This window comes from Coccomyxa subellipsoidea (genome assembly GCF_000258705.1).
Source record: "Coccomyxa subellipsoidea C-169, whole genome shotgun sequence".
Classification (NCBI taxonomy): Eukaryota; Viridiplantae; Chlorophyta; class Trebouxiophyceae; family Coccomyxaceae; genus Coccomyxa; species Coccomyxa subellipsoidea.
In genome coordinates this window covers 539,807-559,314 of record NW_005178018.1, presented here as the reverse complement: position 1 = coordinate 559,314, position 19,508 = coordinate 539,807, and the positions used below count along the sequence as shown (strand labels likewise).

Genomic DNA, 19,508 nt, shown 5'->3' with positions numbered 1-19,508 from the left:
TCAATGGGGACGAGCTCATGCTCTGTGATGGGGAGGCTGCTCTGTCAGTGTCTGAGCCGGGCGCATCCTGGCTGCTCAGGTGGTCCGGCCTCCGTCGTGATGGAGGTGAGGCCGCTTCATTGCTGTGCTTTAGGTTGCGCAGCAGGGCAAGGATGCCTGCAGCACCACAGTGTCTCATTGCCACCATACTGGCTGACAGGATGGCAGCAAATTTTGCGGCAATAGAACAGGCCAGGAAAACGCATGCAGCACACCTCTGCTTCTTCTCGGTGTGGAGCTACGCGGCACGGCAGGGGTTCTGATGGAGGCGCCTGATTCTGCTGCCTGATCTGGTGCCTGCTGAGGGTTCTGCTCTGCCACCTGACATGCGAACATCAGTGTATCAGGCAGCAGTTCTAAGTGGCTCTGCACAGGATGCACCATGTTGGCTGTCTCAAGCAGGGCCACAGGTAATCAAGAGGCAAGCAAAAGCAACTTGCCCTGTCGAGCTGGGCTTCCAGGGCTGTGACAACAGAACGACCCAGCGGCGACCGTTTGAAGTCGTGGCCGGAGGCAGGGGTAGCTGAGGTGTCAAGAAGGCTGATGTCCAGAGAGGGCCTGATGAGCTGGGAGGCGGGCGTTGCCGCCGGGGGCGTTGGCTCAGCTTCAGCCATGTCCCGTGGTGCTCTCCTACAGACAGGATGGCCACAATCAGGTGCCCACCCACCAAAACAGAACCAGAAAATAGCTCAGGACTCCTCCGACGTCGGTCCTCACCTGGAAGGCATTGTGATGGAGCGCCCAAGCGCTGCTGGCGTGGCTGGCAACCTGTGCATCTTTGAACGGTTGCTGCTCATAGGAATGTCTGTGAGCTGTCGAGCAGACCTCCCCAACCGGCTCCTGGGCTGAGTCATGTAGAGTGCACGGGTGCCCACAGCGCTTGATTCTTCTGCACAGACATCATCAGACTTATATGGAGCACATGGCATGTCTCAAGGCATGTGTGATTATCATGCAGCATAATCCAGACACAGGGCAGGCAGGACGACGCAAGTGTGGGTGCCTCACCAGTGAGCACCAGCCGTGAGCAGCGGGTTATGATGAACAAAAGACGAGTCACATGGCCCTTATGGATCATGATGCTGCACTCGCGCCGCATCTCCTCCAGCTCATCCACGAGATCTTGCACATTGGCCTTAAAGGTTTCCAGGTCCTCCTCCAGGCATGAGTCCACAATGTTCAAGAGACTGCACCAGCCACACATCAGTCAAGTACATCCCTGAGGAGGATTGCACAGGGATCTTCCAGTGTGAGTCACACGCACGACGACCTGCCATATTCAACGCTGCCAGAAGAAATTCATGTGCGCTCCTCACTCATCTGTCACCAAAGGTATGCCCACCTGGAAAGGACGCCATGCTGGTGCACCTCAGTACTAGCATCTTGATGCAGCAATATCTTCGTTTCTTTGCTGAATTGCAGCAGGTCCACATCCACCTGGGCTTTGACTTTCTCAAAGGACCTCATCATCCTCTGGTTTGCCAACTCTGTCGTTGGTGATGGAGGCTTTTCCATCACCTGCAGTCACACCCGGGTTGAATTCAATATCCTCTTGCAGCTTGCAGCAGGGATCAGAATGCATTCGAGTCTCTGGAAGGAGGACTGACCGGTGGCAAATGTGACACTGTAGCACAGCCTCTCAACAGTCTTTGGCCCCGTGGGGAGCCTTCTGTGTCGGGTCCCTGCATTACAACGATCTTGAGAGGTGCTACTGGCGACAGAAAGGTTTTGAAATTGTGTGCACGTGGTTGATGGGGGAACAATCATCACCCTGCTGAGGAGGCCTGAAAACACAGATGATGCAGGAGTCGTGGGCGTTTGCGCCTGGAATGAATCCCACGAATTAATCAGCATATCTATTGATCTCCACTTTGCCTAAGCAGGGCAGTTACAAATACATCGGAAAGCTAAAAGTGAACTCCCATAACGAAAACAAGTCGAACCCGCACCATTTTCTCAATTAATTATCGTATCATTGTGAAAAAACACGGTAAATGCTTGTTTTTCTCGTTTTTGGAGCCTCAGAGTGTAGCTATTTCTTTCTCATCAGAATCCTGGCTAGCAATACTCGGGCATCGCCGTCCTCACGCCGGCGATGCGCTTTCTTAACGACCAATCGCACATAGGAAATTGTAATGGCGCTTTGCAATCGTAGTATTGCTCGTGGAGCTTGCATCCGCTCTTCTCGACTTGGATCCTTCGAGCATCGCACGTGCGACGATTGGCAGGTGCCGAACCAGTTCGGCAGCTAGGTAGCTTAAACTTTAGAACAGCTTGTGACTGTTAAAAAGCTGATCTTAATAAGATGAAGGCCTCCCAGATAATTTACAAACAGACATATACATGCTGCAGGCTGCAGGCACACGTTTGTTGAGCTCCACTGGCAACATATTGTACGACTGGACCCGTGGCCAACGATCATGCGCGTACATGAAAAAGCTTGAAGGCATCTGCTGCCAGTCTGGACAGTGGCAGGAGGCACATTATGAGAATCGCTCCCAGCCTTCGCTGTCCAAGGGCCAACGGCTCTCATGATAATGTGCCCATCTTCCAAACCTCCTGAGTTGCGCTGAACGGTTAAAGGGTACCACAGAGGATCCACCGGAGGCAAAGATCATCAGGGCGTTGGGGCCGGCCATCATGCATGCCAGCACCTTGGGGCAGGGACATCAAGGCACTCTGATGACAGGCAAGCGGGACCGTTTCCTTGTACAAGGAACATGTTAGACTTCTAAATACTTCAAGTTCTCCCTGTTCGCCAAAATCGCCTGCGTCCAGTCAGCCCAGGCAGTTTCCTACAGTGCAAGACAGATCCTTTATTGTAGAGTCCGTGACCAAAAATTTTAAAAAATGAACAGCTGCCCAATAGCTGTCTTTGAACAGGAGGTAATGCAAGCAAAATTCATGAAAGCAGGCAAACCTTGTTAGCATACAGAAGTAAGTGCAGCAGAGATAGATGACAAGTGCTGAGAGTTCCTTCAAACCACAGCGGTCATGTGGACATAGCTTCACCTGCAAATAACAGTATAGTGGACACAGTGAGTGGACACAGCATATACTGACACGAGGTCTTTGAACTATCAGAAGGGGAGAGAACAGAGCGTACCCACCATTTCGTTCAAGCTCCTCAATACGGATAACAATGGCCGTGATATCGTCGGTGCGGGTTTCCACTTCAAGCCAGAGCCGATATGCCTCTGCAACCAAGGCAATTGCCGATTGCTGTGCATCGTCATACTTGCTCGCCTGCAAGCAGTATCACTCTATAAATTAGCTTTCTAGAGAGCCAGCTCCTCATCTGAAACATTATGTCACATTGGGACACTGGACGGTGTAGCTTACCAATTGTATGACTGCTTGATTTTGTAGAAACTCAAAAATACCGTCGCTGGCAATGATCAAGAGGGGAGTCTTGTCTCCAGAGAGTGTCCATGTCACCACCTCCGGCTCTGCTGTCACTCCTATCTGCTCTGCCACTGCAGCCACAAGCAAAGTAAATAGAGCTGATACATATAGGTGTCTGCAGATGAGGCGTCTGCAGGACTCCAGGAAGTATCGCAGGAAATCATGTCACACAACTTTGGAAGCCATATCGTATTGTTGCAAGGATCTCACAGCTGTCGCCGATGCTCCTTGTGAATGCTGTGCCGGGATACAGGGCGTTGGGCGCCCATAACCTAGGAGGATCGCCGTCATCTTCCTCCTCTGTGCTCCAGCACTGCACTGCTGGGTCCTACGAGCCGAACAAGATGCAACAGTGAAACGACTGTTCACTAATTTTGTTGATTGCTGGAATAAACTTGGTAAAAGAGTGCATAGGTGTACAGACCTTCACTCCTTCCAGCTGGTCCAGTGTTAAGATCCTGGCGCCATATTGCTTCACCCTCTCACACTCATCCTCCCTGCAAGCTGTACTGATCAGAGTGGCTTGTAGATGATGAGCTCCATTGCCGTGGGATAACTCATCAGCTGATAGACAGTCTAATTGCTGAGAAGTTTCAGCAGTCTGTAGCAGCATTGAAGCTCACCGGAATGGAGTGTGATCATGCGAGAGAGGCCTCGCTATCAACTGACCATCCACACGCTCCGCAAGAACAGCCCTGTCAGCAGAAAGGATTGTTGTCCTGCTCCCGTGGTCTTCACATGTGCAGTCACAGGAACACATGTGCTTCATTCGCACCTTGAGTCGCCCACATTTGCAACATAGATAGTTCGGCCACGCACAAGGCAGGCTATAGCTGTTGTGCCGCTGAGGCCATCTTCTATAGAGCTGGCATGCAACTGCTCGTTACATTCGGCCATCGTTTCTCGGAAGGCTCTGACCGGGTCGGTGGAAAAGTGAGCGTTGGACAAGAGCATGGCGGGTACCTGTGCTGGACAACACCACTCACCACGACCTTGACAAGGACAAGCTGCATCAGGAAAGACAGGGACATACAGCACTGACAGACCTGGTCCTTTGCAAACTGGGCACAGCTGGTCCCTTGCTGTCCATGCCCATCAAAAACCCCAAAGAAGAGCTGATTTGGGTCACCACCGTAGCGCCGGTATACACAAACAGCATCCTGTCCCCATAAGAGTTGGTGAGTGCAACTTTATGTGGAGACATATGTAGACATGTACTAGATGTCTTCAGCACACCTGATTCTCCTTGTGAAGATCTTCAGGGTAAAATCTGCACACACGATCAGGCGATCAATCGCGAACTTTTGCCATCTTTACCACGTCGAAAATGTGCACTGTCCATAGGCAAACTGAACAGTCCTCACCCCCTCTGCGAGACAAAGGCATATCTCAAGGCAAGCCCCGCCTTCTCAAGGACCACCTTTTGTTCCCCATCAGTGCTGAGCAATCGACTTCGATACTCTGCTTTTGACAATGGACCCTTTCTTGGCAGGAACTCTTGCAGGTGAATCGGTAGTGTAAGTTTTGACTTTCCTAACAGAACCCTAGACGGAGGAGGCTTCGAGGAAGCACAGCCCATTTCCAGGTATAGCTTTCGCGTTGAAAAGGACGGATCGAAGTATCAATCTTAATAGCATTCCGTCTAAGCGACAAACATGCTACTTCAATTTTACCTCAAAGGGAATCATGAGGCGCACTCATTTCCTCTACGCAGTGACATCTGCTTGATTTAAGTTGGAAACAGCCAGTTTTAATATTACTCTAGTAAAGGAAAGAAACTTTCTTTAGAAAGGTCCAGGAGAGCTTTCCCTGGAAATATAAGATATTATATTATCCACCCCTCCGGAACACAGGGGTTTCTATATATAACCCCCTGATTTTCGACACAATGAGCATGACATTGAGAGCATTGAAGCTTGTCCAGGATTCCGAACAATAGATTTGTGTCCTTTATTCAGCATCTGGCGGCACATTCTCTTCGTGCTGGCGTCAACATGACAGGAAATGGCTCGGGCAGGATGTAATCAACCGACCATAAAGCAGAAACGTAGCTCCAATGGTTTGTTCTAAGTGCGAGAAGAAGTTCAGAAAGGTACGTCATGCAGATGGATCGCTGTGCGTTGTTCTGTATTGCGCATCGTGCGGCGGGTGAACTTTGAGAACTAAACACGCAGGGAGGACCTGCACCAGATCCTTGGAAGGAGGGCAGCAGCACTGACAAGAGGAAACTGAACGAGAACAAACTATTGAGCAAGTCGAAAAGGTAGGATTTTGCGCTTACATAGCTTGCAAAGAAGGGAGAAGATTAGGCATGCTCAAAGGGGTGCACTGCTCTCTGGAGATCTTGGGTCACAGGGCATTACATATACTCGCTGAGGCATGCTCAGGCTTGACATGCTGACCTCTCCTGTCTGCCGTCCAAACAGATTACAGCCGTACCAACAGAAGTGCGTCACATGCAAAACCACTCTCCACGACGCCCAGGCGCAATATTGCCAATCATGTGCCTATTCCAAGGGGATTTGTCATATGTGCGGTGAGCAGCACGACCCTCAAAAAATATCTTGGCAGGACTGCAGAATTGCGTATGTGTGGCTTTTGCTCCGAGTGACTGCTATACTGCTGAATGCCTGGGTACATGCAGGCACCCAGATTTTGGACCTCAGCGGTTACAAGCAGAGCGCAAAGTGAACACTGTGAAGGATGCGGAGCAGCTCAGCATGGCATTTGGCACATTTCTCGCATTCCAATGCTGAAAGTGTGGACACTTTGTTTCGGATTGCCTGCTAAATTCTGCTTTAAATGCATGCATTGAAGGTCGATAGCAGAAAGAAGGACGGTGGCATAGTAGGATATATTTTCTGTATATGACACAGCATTCGCTGAGTGCAAAGCACACAGTGGGAGAAGGATGCTGCCCTGACTTGTTGCAACTAGCAGTGGCGGCAAATGCTGTGGACCTGATGAGCTTTGGCCTAGACCAGCTGCAGCCAATAATCTATGATGAGCTTATGGACCATGTGCTGGGGGTCCTGAAGCGTATTTGCCAGTGGGGGTGCTACATGTTGCCAACTCATGGTGTTATCAAGCCCCACCATGGCAGCAAGTGGCAGTCTCCTGGCCAACCGTGTCCCCTGTGGGCGGGCTATAAGAGAGTGTACAAACGAGTGAACGTGACTAACGCACGTGCACAAAAGCAGGATCAGTAGAAATCCTATAGGAGAGTGTGCTGTGACGCCAGCAAGGTTTGGCGAGCTGGTGTTTGGACCCATGCACACGGAGCCGCTTGTTAGCGCTCTTGCACCTTCCCTAACGGTTGCCAGGCAGCACCAATGGGCCCTTGCCAATGGCGACTGCTCAAAGAGTTATGCCCACAGGTGCACCCTCTCGCTGTCTTTCTGTTGCAGTCAGAGAAGCTCTGTTGCCTGGTTTGTCGCGTTCGCATCTGCATGCGCTGGAACAAAGGGTGATGTGCATTAATGCGTAGCATATGTACTGCATCCCACTGAGATTCTATGGAATGCATGTTCAGGTCCTTGCATGATACTGTCTGGATGACAGACATAGGGCACATGCGCTGGTGACGTCAGCCCTGTTAAAAGGGGTAAAAACAACAAGCAGGTCTGCTTTGCCATCAAAAACGGTAGAAGGAAATATCAACATTCAGTTGCCTGGTTGTGTCAAAGTCCTTGAGGAGATACCGACCAGGAGAAATCTGTTGTTGCCAGTAAGAGAATTTTTCTAAGCTTAAGACAGATGCAAGACAAACAAGATAGTGTGACGCCAAGTAGGGAGATGGGCTGCCTCGTTTATTGCAATTGGCTGTTATCAGCCTCAGGCTTAGGCTGCACGACGAAAGACTGTCAATGCCAAAGAAGTAGGCATTGACAATCACACAAAAATACATGTAGTTTTTTTGTGTGATGATATGTGAACCGTTTCAAGGGTTTAAAATTAAGGAGGCCTGCATGAGAGCAATGAGGTCCATCATGGTGATTTTTTTTATGATTGTTGAATTCAACAAAAGGATATGTAATCCACTGGACCCTAAAGCGCCAGCTTGACCTGCTAAGTATGAAAGCACCTGGTAGGAAGGGCAGGATGCAAAGACACAACTGGCTCGATCATGGGGGCACTACTTGGACACTACTACAGGATATGCCTGGTGCTGCATTGAATAGATGGCCTTCGAGATTATTGCTGTGCCTGCATCTATTTCCCACGGATGAATGCTGTATGGATGAAGAGAGTAATTTATTACAAGATACAGCTGCAGCTCATACAGTGGAGTCATCGTGTCACCCAATTGGAAACAGATACGTCCGAGTCAATTCCATATGGTAAGGAACGTGCCAAGCCACTGACCACTCAAACATCGCCATGCATCACACCGCCCAGCTCTTGGGCAACAGAAGCGCACCAAGCTTCTAGTACATGGCGCCCTTGCTCTTCTTGTCTCCTCCAATTTCGAAGTGCTTGCATCGCTGCGTGCACATATGCAGAAAAGATCATTGAGCTGGATTGTGTTTTGGACCCGTGACGACAATACAGACACAAGGAGTCGGCAGCTGCTGCTAACGACACAGCAAATACATCAGGGCGTCATGGCACTTGTCCACATTATTTACGCACCTTGATGGGGTGCATGTGGCAGGCTTTGCACACTGAGCACTGCAGCCTCAACACAATCTTCTTGGTAGTCTTAGCCTTCTTGTGGAACACAGGCTTTGTCTGTCCACCATATCCAGACTGCTTGCGATCATATCTCCGCTTACCTGCATCAAATCAAACCATCAACTGACACACACTGCACCTGGAAGCACGTTCCTGGGGCTCGTCTGTATTACAGGTACAGTGCAGCCCCCAAATTAACCTTGCACAAATCACATACAAGCTGCGCAGCCTCCAGCAGCATACTGATGTATGAAGATCACACGAGATGCAGTTATTGTCCTGCTTCAAAACAAAGCGAGACCCATACATCCTCCTGAGCTGATCAAGATCAAGGACAGCTGCAAACGAGCAAATGATACTTCATTTTAACACGATTGTTTAGTGAATCGTTCCTCTCCAATTTCAGCCTGCTGTGGGCTCTAATTTCCAGCTGCGAGTCTTCAGAAGGAATCTCACTGACCTTGTGCATACAAGCTAGCCTTGCCGGTCTTGTACTGGGTCACTTTGTGAACAGTGTGCTTTTTGCAGTTCTTGTCCTTGCAGAACGCCCGCTTGGTCTTCGGGACGTTCACCTGCCCAAATAAACAACACATCAAAGCTTGTACAGCCATCAGCAGAAACAACTGACAAGGATCTGAATCATGAGTGATCTCCAGATATGGCTCCAAGCTGAACGCACCATCTTGCCAAGGTCTCCCCGCAATGCCAAGTAGAACTGCTGAAATTTTGGTATGAATGCACACGGCGGCTTGGGAGAATCGCCTGTGATTGTAGTCTGCCCACGCATGTGCCACCTTCACATCATTTCCTTAATTTTCCAGGTTTTGCGATTCTCATCAGATCCACAGCAGGGTGCTCTTTCAGAGTCAACTCAAGGGTGTCTGAGCCCATACGTAGACTGCTATAATCGTGTAGAAGTTTGCACGCACTAACTGATACTGTCGCCACTCAGAAGAATCCCCAGCAAAGAGCCTGCTATTTTGCTCACCTTGCTCAATCTCGGAGCTCTATTTCAGATCCAAGCATAAGGAATCATGACATCGTAGGGCTTGCATGCAGTAGCCCCCTCCTTTCCAATGGATGGGATCAGACTCAGATATGAGCAGACCTGCGCAGACTGCGGTAGCTCGGATTTTGTGGAGGATCACGCACAAGGAGACCTCGTGTGCACGGTGATCCCTTGCGTCCACATGGGAAGGTGGTGGGTCGCGGAATAGTGAGGATGCAAGTCACTGTGTCTCACACATTCTGACCCTTTGCAGGGCTGTGGCTTAGTGGCCGAGTCCCATGTCATCGACGAAAGCTCAGAATGGAGAAATTTCGGTGACAAGGTCCGCCATGCCATACCCTGGCCTTCTGATCGCCTCTATGTGAAGCAATTCTGTGTCTAGCAATCCAGCGAAGCCTGTCTCCTGGAGAGCAATGCTGGTGTGGCGGTCCAGGATGGGGATACTACAGATCCCAGCCGTGTGGGTGGCCCCACGAACCACCTGCTGACGAACGGCCTGAGCACAGTCATCGGAGCGCCAACGAAGGGGGCTAGCAACGCAACCTTGACCAGGAACCTGCAGCGGGCGCATGCGCAGGGCTCCAACCCTGATCAGGCCCTGCTGAGGGCCTTTGGCCACATCTCGAGGTTGTGCGAAGCGCTGGGCCTGAACAGGGCGTGCAAGGACAGGGGGAATGAGCTGTTCAAGAACACCTGGGAGAAGCGCGGCATCAGGGGAAAAGGCATTGCAGCTGTGTGCGCAGCAGTGACCCTGATTGCCTGCCGGTGAGTGGCTTTCCCTTTTATACTGCTAGACTCTCTACGCTCCTTCTTGTGGTGCTCTGCTTTTCGTGGAAGCTTGCCATGACACCTGCAATACTGTTGCCGCAGGCAAGTGGGCTTCCCGCGGACGTTCAAGGAGATGGAGGCGGTGATTGCTGACGGCTCCATCAAGGACATCAAACGGTGCTACAGGCTGATCACCAAGCAGCTGGATGAGAAGATGGAGATGGTCACCCCGGCCGACTTTGTGCGCCGCTTCTGCTCGCGGCTGGGGCTCACGCAGCGGGACATGAAGGCCGCTGAGGAGATGGCCGAGGCCGCGGTGCCGCGCAACCCCAATGCCGCTGGGTGCGTGCACCTGCCAATCGCTCATATCCCGAGCGACACGCATTAACCTCCTGGAGTTCTGCTGTAACTGTTCTGAGGCCAGGGACCTGATCGGGCGCTAGGCAGCTGATGAGTTGTGGCTGCATGGGGACAGGGCGGTGGATGTTCGCGCGCGGTCGTGGGATGGCAAGTCGCCGGTGTCTGTCGCCGCGGCCGTCATCTACACCATCTGCCTGCTGCCGCAGGCCTCCAAGCAAGTCACTCCGGGCGACATTGCTCAGGCGGCCGGCGTGGCGGAAGGCACCGTGCGCAACACATACAAGGACCTGTACACTGACGCGGCCACCCTGATCCCCGCTTGGTTCCTGGACGAGCAGCGCAGCGATCTGCGGAAGCTGCCCCAGCCGCACGCAGCTGCGGGGCTGGCTTGAGCCGATGGAATGTCCGGGGATTCTGACCTTGCGTGGCCAGCCCACGTGGGTGTCCTCCCAATGCGAGGAGTTGTGACTAATTTCAACGTTTGGTGGAGCAATTTCAGTGGTGGTGGTCAAATTTCACTTGGTTGTGTGAGAGAGTATTGTGTGATCTGAGAGGCGCCTAGCGTAATTAGAAGAAGAACGCATGCACAGTTAGCAAGAGATACAGTATTATGGTGCCGATGCTTATAGTTAGCATGCTCATAGCTTCATGTGACAGTTTTCGAGTGAGAGTGCCACTGGCAATACCGTACCGGATATCCCGGAATGGTCCCAGCTGACTGCCGTTTTGTCTCAGCCATGACAGGGTACCCAGACCACTGGCTGGCAGCAACTTGCCTCATGAGTGTAAAAATATGTTTTTGTACGGGTTGTAGCATTGTATTTCATGTGCAAGATTAGGAAGCCAGCTACAAGGGCTATGGGAAAACTGGCCCTCGAGACAGCTCCCCGAAGAGAAAGTAGCCTTCTCAACCGGAAAAGGCACCTTCTGCTGGAATCCCCTCTCACATGGATGCGTCACATGGGCCATGTGGTTGCCCTAATTGCCCTGCACGGCTCCCTCTACTGCGTGAAATTCCCGCTAGACACCACGATTGCTGAGAGACGACTTGATAAATCATGGACATGACTGCACTCGCTCAGACACGGCTTCCGGGGCGCCTGCTGTCCCGTGACGGTGGTGCAGGTCCACAGATCCTGCGCGGTACGTCGTCAACGCGCTTTTTCTTGTGCATAAATGGGTATCTGTGCCCAAACACATACATCTGACGCCGTGAGTGTATCGCAGCAGTTGTGACTGCGAAGCAATCCTGCGTATGACACTGCCATCAGCATCGAGACCGTACACCGGCCTTAACTGCAGTTGATCTGCAAGCAATGAGAAGAGATGATAGTCGTGTTTGCTTACACCGTTCAGGTGCAAGGCGGACATCGCAATCCAGGCGTTGCTTGACCAGAGCAAGTGCCGTGCCGGTGCCAGCTACCGCTCCTTTCAGCACAAATGGCTCCTCAGCAGCCCCTGCAGCGCCCAGCCCTCCTGCTCCTGTCCCTGAACTGTCCCCACCTCCAGTAGCCTTCGCAAAGGTGTGCGTTATGGCTGCTCTTGAGTCTCCTGCCCACCGATCTGGGTGTGCAGGTTTGAATAGGATGGGCACAAACTGATTAGTACACCTGTACAGGCGTGCAGCATGAGCAGGCCATTTAACAACAGCCCATACACTGCTTGAGGGGTGACATTCGCTGCAGGCAACTGCAGCTGGACAGACCAAGGCAGGACTGTCAATCTCCAAGACCTTTATAATGGGCATTCTTGGGGGCGCGTTTATTGGCTTTGGGAGCTTCCTGGCCCTTTCTGTGGGTGGTGCGTGCCCTGGCCTGGCATCCACGAACCCAGGGCTCCAGAAGATGGTGTACGGCGCCTTTGGCCTGCCCTTTGGCCTACTGCTGGTGCTCATGTGCGGCGCCGAGCTCTTCACTGGCAACACGGCCCTCGTCACTGCCTCTGTAAGTACCCATTTATTCATTGCCTCTGCCCATGCCTCTGTGACCGTGGTCTAAACTACTCATTGACAATGAGTCATTGTCCTGCAGCATCAAATCACATGGCTGAACTCTACATCAGCCATTATTTGCACCTGAGTCGAGGTTGAACAACAATGCACAGGTGTTTGAGGGGAAGGCATCGCTCAACCAGCTGGCAAAGAACTGGTTCTTCTCCTACCTGGGCAATTTTGTGGGCTCCCTGCTGATGGTGTACCTCGTGGTGTCCACGGGGCTGCTCGCCACAGCTGCTGCGCCCCTGAATGTTGCGGTGGCCAAGACCAGCCTCACCTTTTCCCAGGCACGCCCTCAGTGCTGGGCCTCAATATCTTCCCATGCATCCTGAGCACCCCCTTGCAACCTTGCTTTGATGGGCTGATAAGAATGAATAAGTCAGGACCTGCATCACACAAACTGGTCAAGGGGGCATGTAACTCACATCATGTAAGAGCTTCAATTTAGGGTGTATGTATATGTTTGCGGCAGGCATTCACCCGCGGCATCCTGTGCAACTGGCTGGTCAGTGCAGCGGTGTACATGGCCAATGCCGCCTCCAGCGCACCCGGCAAGGTGGTGGCTGTCTGGTTTCCCATCTCTGCATTTGTGGCGCTGGGCCTGGAGCACTCTGTGGCCAACATGTTCATGGTCCCTTTGGGCATTGCGCTTGGCGCCAAGGTACGGGGTCCCAGCGCTTCGTCACCCTGTGAGATTCCGCTGCCCTTGGCTTGCCCTTGCATCTTCAGTGTGGCACCGCCAAGACAGTGTCCCAGATGAATGCGGCACTTGCTGCAACTTCTTGGGCGCACTGCTAGGAATGTAAAAATTAAAAGAGGAAAATTGATGGCTTGACCTCTCGCCATGCAGGTGTCTTTTGCAACATTCCTGACCGCCAACTTGCTGCCAGTGACCTTGGGCAACATTGTCGGGGGTGCAGTGTGCATTGCTGCGGTTTACGCTGTCTGCTTTGGCAAGATGGGGCAGTCTCTCCCATGAGGCACCCTGTGCCTGCGGTGGAGTCATTTATTTGCTGCACTATCTGTACCAACAGTCTTGCTGCTGACTTGAATATGTATCGATGGAATATTACTGCAGCATTGAATTGAACTATTGTGCACACCACCGTTGTCTTGAATTTGAAGTATTCTGGGATATTTCTGCCACTATGAGGAGTAATAAAATGCCTGCATCTGGTTTTGCGTTTAAAGTAGATGTCTGATAAATTGTTTGTTGCGACGCCGAATGACGCGAATGGCTTGATGAAGAATGATGCATTTGTTGGCTTGCTCATTGAACAGTATGGTGACGTTGGGTTTGTGATAAGTTCGTGACACGATGACTTATGCATTGTGTGGCTTTAACTGTGCACGTTTGGCCAAGTTCTTCTTATGCACTTCGACTGTCGGCGGTGCACTGCATGCTTGCGGGTGCCAAGCAGACTGGTCTTCGATTGCAAGGTGTCAGTAGATTGCCTTGGAAAAAGTATATCTGCTTACAGAAGCATGCTGATCAACAGAACCTTTCAACTTAATCTGTGTGCCGCTTGCAGCACGCGTCAGACGTAAACAACCCATCTCTACAGTCATTTTAAGGACCTTCTACCAACCAAGCTCGATTGCAGATGCGCAGAAGCAGCAATATGACAAATATACCGGCCGCTGCCTTTCCTAGCACCATTGAAACGGAAACAAGCCTCCACACAACGGTGCTGCTTGGGGAGCTGAATGCTCACCGCCTGCAGAGCGAGCCCTGCTATGAGGGCAAAAAAAAATTGTGGACTTCCCTCCAATTCTACAGCTGTGGCTGCTGCAACGTCACAACGAGTTTCTCTGTCGCATCAGTCCTCACCACACAGTCCTCTGCGCCATTCTAGGCTACAAGGGCACATTGAGGCCCACTGCGCTCCTGGTGATGTTACACACCCGCAACCCCCGCCAACCCAAACTAGGGCCCTAAAAAGGTGGTCCATCACACAAGTGACGAGAAAGGTACAAAAGCCTGGGCGGCCCCGTGCAGGAGCGAAGAAAGAGAAACTTCTTCTCAGGTGCAGCAGCGCAGCTCCTGCGGACGCGCCAAACCGGGACAGCAATCATTGTCGGCTGGCGGCCCCATCCGCGTCCGCTGCAGCATGGCTGCCGGGCTGCCCCGGGAGCGGGTGGCTCCGGGGCGACGGCAGCGTGGCGGCCTCGCTCCTCTCGTCTCTCTCGCCCACGGGCGGCAGGCCGGCGCGTGCGAGGCTGCCCAGGCGCGAGTCGGGCGGCGACAACGCGCCCTCCGCGCCCGGGTTGGAGCTGGTGTCGCTGTGTGCTTCCTTGAGCAGTGCGTGGATGCGCGCCAGGTCCCACTGCGCGTCCCCGTTGCTGCTCAGCTGCCCCGACCCGTCCGCGCCCTCTCTCCGCATCAGCGGCCCTCCCGCCGCTCCCCCTCCGCCGTCCCTGCTCGCCACCACCCCGCTTCAGTCCAATACTTAATAGCAACAAACTCCTACTGCACTGTACGTGCGGTCCTGTTATGGGACAATGCAAGCCTGCAAGGGACACTTTAGAAGGGCTTTTGCTGTCGAAACAACGGACCAGGACAATTTGATGCAGAAGTGTCGCACCTGTACCCAGGGACTCCATACTGCTCGTTTGAATATGTGGCCCTTGATCGCGGCGACTCCCCTACCCGCAAGCCATCCGGCACGAATTGACTGCCTGACCCAAGTTGCCCAGCCAAGGCCTGCAAAGAATGCAGCATGCGCCAGTAAGCATCGCTACCAAAACGACGGGCTACAGGACACACATGGTCATGCAGGAAACTGCTGTGGCCCAACATAACGGCATGCTGCCAGGTCGCTGGCAGTGGCGGCAGGCCTTATAGAGTACAGGGCGGCACCTGCAGGTGGGTGTCAGAGCCGAGGCTCTCAGAGCGCGCATGCTGCGGCTCGTCCCTGCGGCCGGAGGGGCCGGGCGAGCCGGGAACATGGGGTTGCGCGCCGTTGCGCAGGTCGCCAGAGCTGCTGTGCGCCATGTGGAAGCGTAGGCCCCCCACAGCAAGGTCCCCCGACCCCTGAGCACCGTTCGCTCCCTCCCGGTAGCTTCCCTGCAGGGCATAAGGCACAGCGGGCAGTTCAGCATGACCGCCACCAAATTTCGCAGCGAGAGCTGGGCATAGGGCAAATTCTTGATTCCATTCGCAGAGGCTGGCCATGCATTGCGCGAGGAACAAGCCCGTCTACTTACCTGGTCTGGGCGAGCGGTGTCTGCAGAGCTGGTGGATGTGGATGCCTGCTGGCTGCGCGCGGCTGCTGCGTCTCCCGGTGACTTGTTGGGGACGCGCCGGGCCTCGTCAGCCAGCAGCCGCCGCAACACCTGGATGATCTCTGCAAAGCTCGGCCGCTCGGTGGCGTTCTGCACACACCAGCAGTAGCCTTAGCTTACCGTTCATGAAACACTGGCACTGTGCGGCAATCTTCCTGCAGTGCCAAGTAGAGACAAGTGTTTTGCCGGCCAATATACCTGCTTCCAGCAGTTTCTCATGAGCTCAATGTATTCGTCGACCCCAGGAAACAGCCCTGAAGGGCAGTCCTCCTCCCTCGGTATCTCTGGCCGCTGCTGCCCGTCAGTCACCATGGCCACCACCTGCGGCCAAATAACTTGAGAATTTCTCCAGTGCAAGCAGATTGATGAAAACCCTCCAAGTAACCAGGATCATGCACTGCATGGACAAGCATTTTGTGTAGAGATGATCCCTTCCTCTCACGCACCTGCCAAGGGCCATACTCGTGCCAGGGCACACGCCAGGTCATGAATTCCCATAGGATGATGCCGAAGGAGTAGATATCGGAGGAGAAGGTGTAGCCGCGGCCCGCCAGGATCTCGGGCGCCAACCAGCGCGGGTTGGTGGCCGCCATGCTGCTCAGGATCGAGCTCTCCTCCATCACCCGCGACAGGTTGAAGTCGCAAACCTGCTTGGCAGGTGTATGCCTCAATATCAAACACAGATACAAAAGCTTGCATTGACATACATGGTACTCTTGAAAATGGTGTCGGCAGCGTTGTTGGCCGTCTCACTGCCACCTTGAAACAGGAAAGTGAAAGATGCATAACAACAGAAAATGCGCCATGAGAAAGTGGCACAGGGAGAGCTGTGGTGGCGCGAACCTTGACGCGCCAGTGCTTGTCCACCAGCAGGTTGGGAGACTTGAGGTCGCGGTGGATGACGGGTGGGTCTGATGTGTGCAGGTAGTTCATGCCCTTGGCAGCATCCAAGGCCATGCTCAACCTGCAACAGGCCAGCTCCTCTTAATAGACACTCTACTCATTAAGTGCTTGATGATTTAGCTGTGTTTCGCAGCCTTGTGAGATACACCTGTTGCTGGATACATCGCTGCCAATATACAAATGCCTCTCCAGGAGAAGGCGCTGCCTTTCCATTCTGATCAAAACAGCAGCAGAAGGGAGAAGAAGAGACAATGAAAAGGCAGCGAGGGCACACCTGACCCTCCAGTCCAGCTGCTCAGCGTACTTGCTGTTGTACAGAGCGCGCTTGAGCACGTCATTCAAGGAGCCGCGCGCGCAGTACTCTGTCACAACGCACGGCGGGTCCAGGCACACGCCCAGATAGAGCACCACATTTGGATGCCGCATGGCCGCCATCATGCCCGCCTCCTGTGTGCACCAAACCCACATGGCATCAGCATGTCTCCTTGATATCCAATTGCAGATGAGCTCACAACCAACCAAAAATTCAGACAGCTATCTCTCCTGTACATTTGCATTCATGCCTTGCAGAGGCAAGCCAGTTTTTCTTGCAGTACAAAAAGAATGACATGAGATAGCACCTTCTCAAGTGACTGCAGCAGTGGGTTGGGCAGGCGCGTCGGGAAGTCGTCATCTGAGCTGCCGCTGGTGCTGGTCAGGATCTTCACTGCCACTGTCGTCTCCTTCCACTTTGCCAGGTACACCTTGCCAAAGGAGCCCTCGCCAATCTGCTTCTGTATCTGCATCTCCTCCATGTGCACCTGCACCAATCCTCCTGCTCAGCATTGCATCAAGGAGACAGCATTCCAGGGGCTTCATAGTTAACCAACCTTCAATGTCCAAATCTGCAGACAGGGCAGCACCTGCCAGAGCTGCGCAGCCCCAATGCGCTGCAGGCGTCCGATTGAGGAGGGTGTACTCGTAGTGCGGCTGTGCGGAGTGTCGCTGTCACTCGGCAGGCTAAGATCTCCTGCAAGTGTCCCCTGTCGCTGGAAATCCATGCTAGTCTGCCCACTCCCATTGCGCCCCTGTACATCAGGTCATTCTCCTCAACATCACTCAGATTTCTCTTGTTGAGTTGAGCCCGGCAAATCAGCTTGCAAAAAAACAACACCTGAAGAAAATAGCTTTGCCAGACAGAAGGAATTGCAGAAGGTGAGGACTGACCAGATGGGGGTCAGTACAATTCCTCATGCGATTTGCTGTCTCCGCAGCAGAATCATACATGATCACCCCGGCATGTCTCTGGTAATTCCCACTATCCCCATTGTGCTGCAAGACACCCTGCAGGCAAGATACGGGACACCTCCTCAGATAAGTCACAAGTGCACAAATGCACATGTTCAATTCCAAAAAAGCTGAGCTTTGATGCGTCCCCTTAGAAAGTCAGCCCTAATCTTCGTTCAGGGGGACTCTGGGACTCTATTTTGCATAGGTACACAACAGAAGATATGGGACAGGCGCTGGCAATGTCTCATAGGCCCCAATTACACCCCCAATAGCAAACGATAACATGCGGCACAGAGTGCACACCTGCGCGTGGGGCGACCCAGCGCTGTGCTGGCTGCTGGTGACCCGCTGGTGCGACAGCAGCTGGTCGCGCGAGTTCACTGCAATGCCATCACTGGCCGCCCCCCACTCCGACATGCCCGACGGCGCCCGCCGCGCCGGTGAAGCGAGACCGTTGGGCACTGCCTGCGCCCCGCACACGCTGTCCGGCGAAATGCCTTCGTAGCTGCCCCCCGACCCTCCATTCACATTCTCCGTGCGCACGTTTATGCTGCCATCTGCGCGCAGCTTCTTGCCTGCAGCGCCGACACCGCCGCCACCGCCGCCCTCCTGCCCATTCCAGCCGCCATTGCTGTGCCCATTGCCCCGCGCCTGTGCAGCCAGCGATGCGTGAGTCACAGATGAGACTCAAATTTCAGTACGTGATGGTTTATTGCACGGCTATGTAAGATCCAAAACTCAATGGTCCTGAAATTGAGTCTGTCAAGCAGCCAGGACCAAGCAGGCTACAAAGACTTGCAAAAGGGCCAACCGCATCAGGCCCCACCTTCTCCTCATCAGACTGCTCCTTCTGCTGAGCCTCTCTCCGAGCCCGAATCCGCCGCTTTGCTCTAACAATGTAGAAGATGGCAAGAGCGGCCACAAGCCCTGCATGACGCACAAAGCCAAATATTGCAACTGGAAAGCCACTCTGATCAGCAGACAGTCTGAGAATGACCCAGACCTCCGGTTTTGACCACTCCCAACTTGCACATGGCAAATCAGCATGCAATGCAATTTTCCATAGCTCCCAGTGCTGCTACAGCAGTGTCTTGAGCAGGTGGAAATATGCACCTGCGCAACAAGCCGCCCCAATAGAAGACCCGATGATGGTTTGCGTTGAAGCTCTATGGGGCTGCGCAGGAACGGGTGCCGCCACAGGGACAACGCCTGGGAGTGTCGTCACAGGCAGGCCCACAATCTGCTGCGCCAGCTGCGGCGCTGGGGCCGGAGCGGGCGCAGGCGTAGCCACAGGGCCGGCGATCTGCTGGAACAGAACAATCTCCACCTTCTCCACCAGCAGTCCTGCGCATCACCACCACAATCAATGCTTTGCATGTGGAGCCTTAAACACATTGCAGCCTGCGCATCATCAAATACCAAATTTTAAAGGTCGAAAATGCGCAGTCAATATCACAAGGGAAGACCCACCTGTTCTATTCAATGCCTGCACAAAGTCTCCACCCTTCACGGAGTCGCTCAAGACGGTCTGTATGGCTGCAAGGTCCCTGGAGGACGCGTAAATAGTGCAGTTGACAGCCACGTGCTGAGCTCCCCCCACATCATAGCTCACGGTTGGCGTCGCCAGAAGCACCCTGGCCGCCGCCAGAAGGGTCCTGGGCAACGCTCTGAGCAGCCTGCGCCCGCTTGCAGCCGTAGGCGGCTGCACAGCACAGCAACCAATCTTTAGACACTGTCCCCAAACCAAGCATTATTGGCACAGAACATCGTGAAGCCAATTGCCGCGAGGGCTACCTTTGCGAA

At 53.3% G+C, this 19,508-nt stretch overlaps 7 protein-coding genes across 7 annotated transcripts; 4 read left to right on the top strand and 3 right to left on the bottom strand.

The window, feature by feature from the left end:
• Nucleotides 1–3,156: 3,156 nt before the first annotated feature.
• On the bottom strand, nucleotides 3,157–4,924 carry COCSUDRAFT_5038 (protein serine/threonine phosphatase 2C; the record flags this gene model as incomplete). Its single annotated transcript, XM_005642789.1, has 9 exons — nucleotides 3,157–3,285; nucleotides 3,382–3,515; nucleotides 3,655–3,772; nucleotides 3,869–3,941; nucleotides 4,068–4,139; nucleotides 4,220–4,407; nucleotides 4,491–4,604; nucleotides 4,681–4,714; nucleotides 4,809–4,924. Coding segments are annotated over 9 exons (978 nt in total), but the record flags the coding sequence as incomplete, so codon positions are not given.
• Nucleotides 4,925–5,357: 433 nt separating this feature from the next.
• On the top strand, nucleotides 5,358–6,388 carry COCSUDRAFT_54998 (hypothetical protein). The gene is made up of 4 exons (XM_005642788.1): nucleotides 5,358–5,536; nucleotides 5,619–5,707; nucleotides 5,871–5,980; nucleotides 6,089–6,388. Exons 1-4 carry the CDS (start codon nucleotides 5,501–5,503, stop codon nucleotides 6,133–6,135), a joined length of 282 nt encoding a protein of 93 aa, XP_005642845.1. The 5' UTR covers nucleotides 5,358–5,500; the 3' UTR covers nucleotides 6,136–6,388.
• A 282-nt stretch (nucleotides 6,389–6,670) lies between these two features.
• COCSUDRAFT_54997 (hypothetical protein) lies at nucleotides 6,671–7,493 on the top strand. The gene is made up of 2 exons (XM_005642787.1): nucleotides 6,671–6,821; nucleotides 6,977–7,493. Exons 1-2 carry the CDS (start codon nucleotides 6,715–6,717, stop codon nucleotides 7,026–7,028), a joined length of 159 nt encoding a protein of 52 aa, XP_005642844.1. The 5' UTR covers nucleotides 6,671–6,714; the 3' UTR covers nucleotides 7,029–7,493.
• Nucleotides 7,494–7,685: 192 nt separating this feature from the next.
• On the bottom strand, nucleotides 7,686–8,815 carry COCSUDRAFT_26429 (ribosomal protein rpl36a). The gene is made up of 4 exons (XM_005642786.1): nucleotides 8,798–8,815; nucleotides 8,579–8,690; nucleotides 8,077–8,219; nucleotides 7,686–7,928 (listed from the first exon to the last, which is right to left on the bottom strand). The coding sequence occupies exons 1-4, from the start codon at nucleotides 8,798–8,800 to the stop codon at nucleotides 7,872–7,874; spliced, it is 315 nt and encodes a 104-aa protein (XP_005642843.1). The 5' UTR covers nucleotides 8,801–8,815; the 3' UTR covers nucleotides 7,686–7,871.
• Nucleotides 8,816–9,031: 216 nt separating this feature from the next.
• COCSUDRAFT_26426 (cyclin-like protein) lies at nucleotides 9,032–11,058 on the top strand. The gene is made up of 5 exons (XM_005642785.1): nucleotides 9,032–9,290; nucleotides 9,381–9,449; nucleotides 9,561–9,892; nucleotides 9,998–10,237; nucleotides 10,371–11,058. Exons 1-5 carry the CDS (start codon nucleotides 9,195–9,197, stop codon nucleotides 10,645–10,647), a joined length of 1,014 nt encoding a protein of 337 aa, XP_005642842.1. The 5' UTR covers nucleotides 9,032–9,194; the 3' UTR covers nucleotides 10,648–11,058.
• Nucleotides 11,059–11,940: 882 nt separating this feature from the next.
• COCSUDRAFT_20872 (Formate/nitrite transporter) lies at nucleotides 11,941–13,227 on the top strand (the record flags this gene model as incomplete). Its single annotated transcript, XM_005642784.1, has 4 exons — nucleotides 11,941–12,198; nucleotides 12,359–12,505; nucleotides 12,697–12,909; nucleotides 13,099–13,227. Coding segments are annotated over 4 exons (747 nt in total), but the record flags the coding sequence as incomplete, so codon positions are not given.
• A 1,283-nt stretch (nucleotides 13,228–14,510) lies between these two features.
• On the bottom strand, nucleotides 14,511–17,239 carry COCSUDRAFT_26422 (kinase-like protein; the record flags this gene model as incomplete). The annotated part of the gene is made up of 8 exons (XM_005642783.1): nucleotides 17,057–17,239; nucleotides 16,711–16,883; nucleotides 16,377–16,497; nucleotides 15,907–16,180; nucleotides 15,456–15,643; nucleotides 15,109–15,315; nucleotides 14,834–14,952; nucleotides 14,511–14,666 (listed from the first exon to the last, which is right to left on the bottom strand). Coding segments are annotated over exons 1-8 (1,410 nt in total), but the record flags the coding sequence as incomplete, so codon positions are not given.
• Between the last annotated feature and the right edge of the window lie 2,269 nt (nucleotides 17,240–19,508).

Coding starts and splice junctions, on each gene's coding strand:
- COCSUDRAFT_54998 (XM_005642788.1), top strand. CDS start 5,501: ATGGTTTGTTCTAAGTGCGAGAAGAAGTTCAGAAAG. Junction 5,708..5,870: donor CTATTGAGCAAGTCGAAAAG/GTAGGATTTTGC, acceptor CCGTCCAAACAG/ATTACAGCCGTACCAACAGA. Junction 5,981..6,088: donor GGGGATTTGTCATATGTGCG/GTGAGCAGCACG, acceptor GGGTACATGCAG/GCACCCAGATTTTGGACCTC.
- COCSUDRAFT_54997 (XM_005642787.1), top strand. CDS start 6,715: ATGCACACGGAGCCGCTTGTTAGCGCTCTTGCACCTTCCCTAACGGTT. Junction 6,822..6,976: donor TCAAAGAGTTATGCCCACAG/GTGCACCCTCTC, acceptor ATGCATGTTCAG/GTCCTTGCATGATACTGTCT.
- COCSUDRAFT_26429 (XM_005642786.1), bottom strand. Junction 8,220..8,578: donor GGCTAGCTTGTATGCACAAG/GTCAGTGAGATT, acceptor GATTTGATGCAG/GTAAGCGGAGATATGATCGC. Junction 7,929..8,076: donor GCCACATGCACCCCATCAAG/GTGCGTAAATAA, acceptor ATGTGCACGCAG/CGATGCAAGCACTTCGAAAT.
- COCSUDRAFT_26426 (XM_005642785.1), top strand. CDS start 9,195: ATGGATGGGATCAGACTCAGATATGAGCAGACCTGCGCAGACTGCGGT. Junction 9,450..9,560: donor GGAGAAATTTCGGTGACAAG/GTCCGCCATGCC, acceptor GTGGCGGTCCAG/GATGGGGATACTACAGATCC. Junction 9,893..9,997: donor GTGACCCTGATTGCCTGCCG/GTGAGTGGCTTT, acceptor CTGTTGCCGCAG/GCAAGTGGGCTTCCCGCGGA.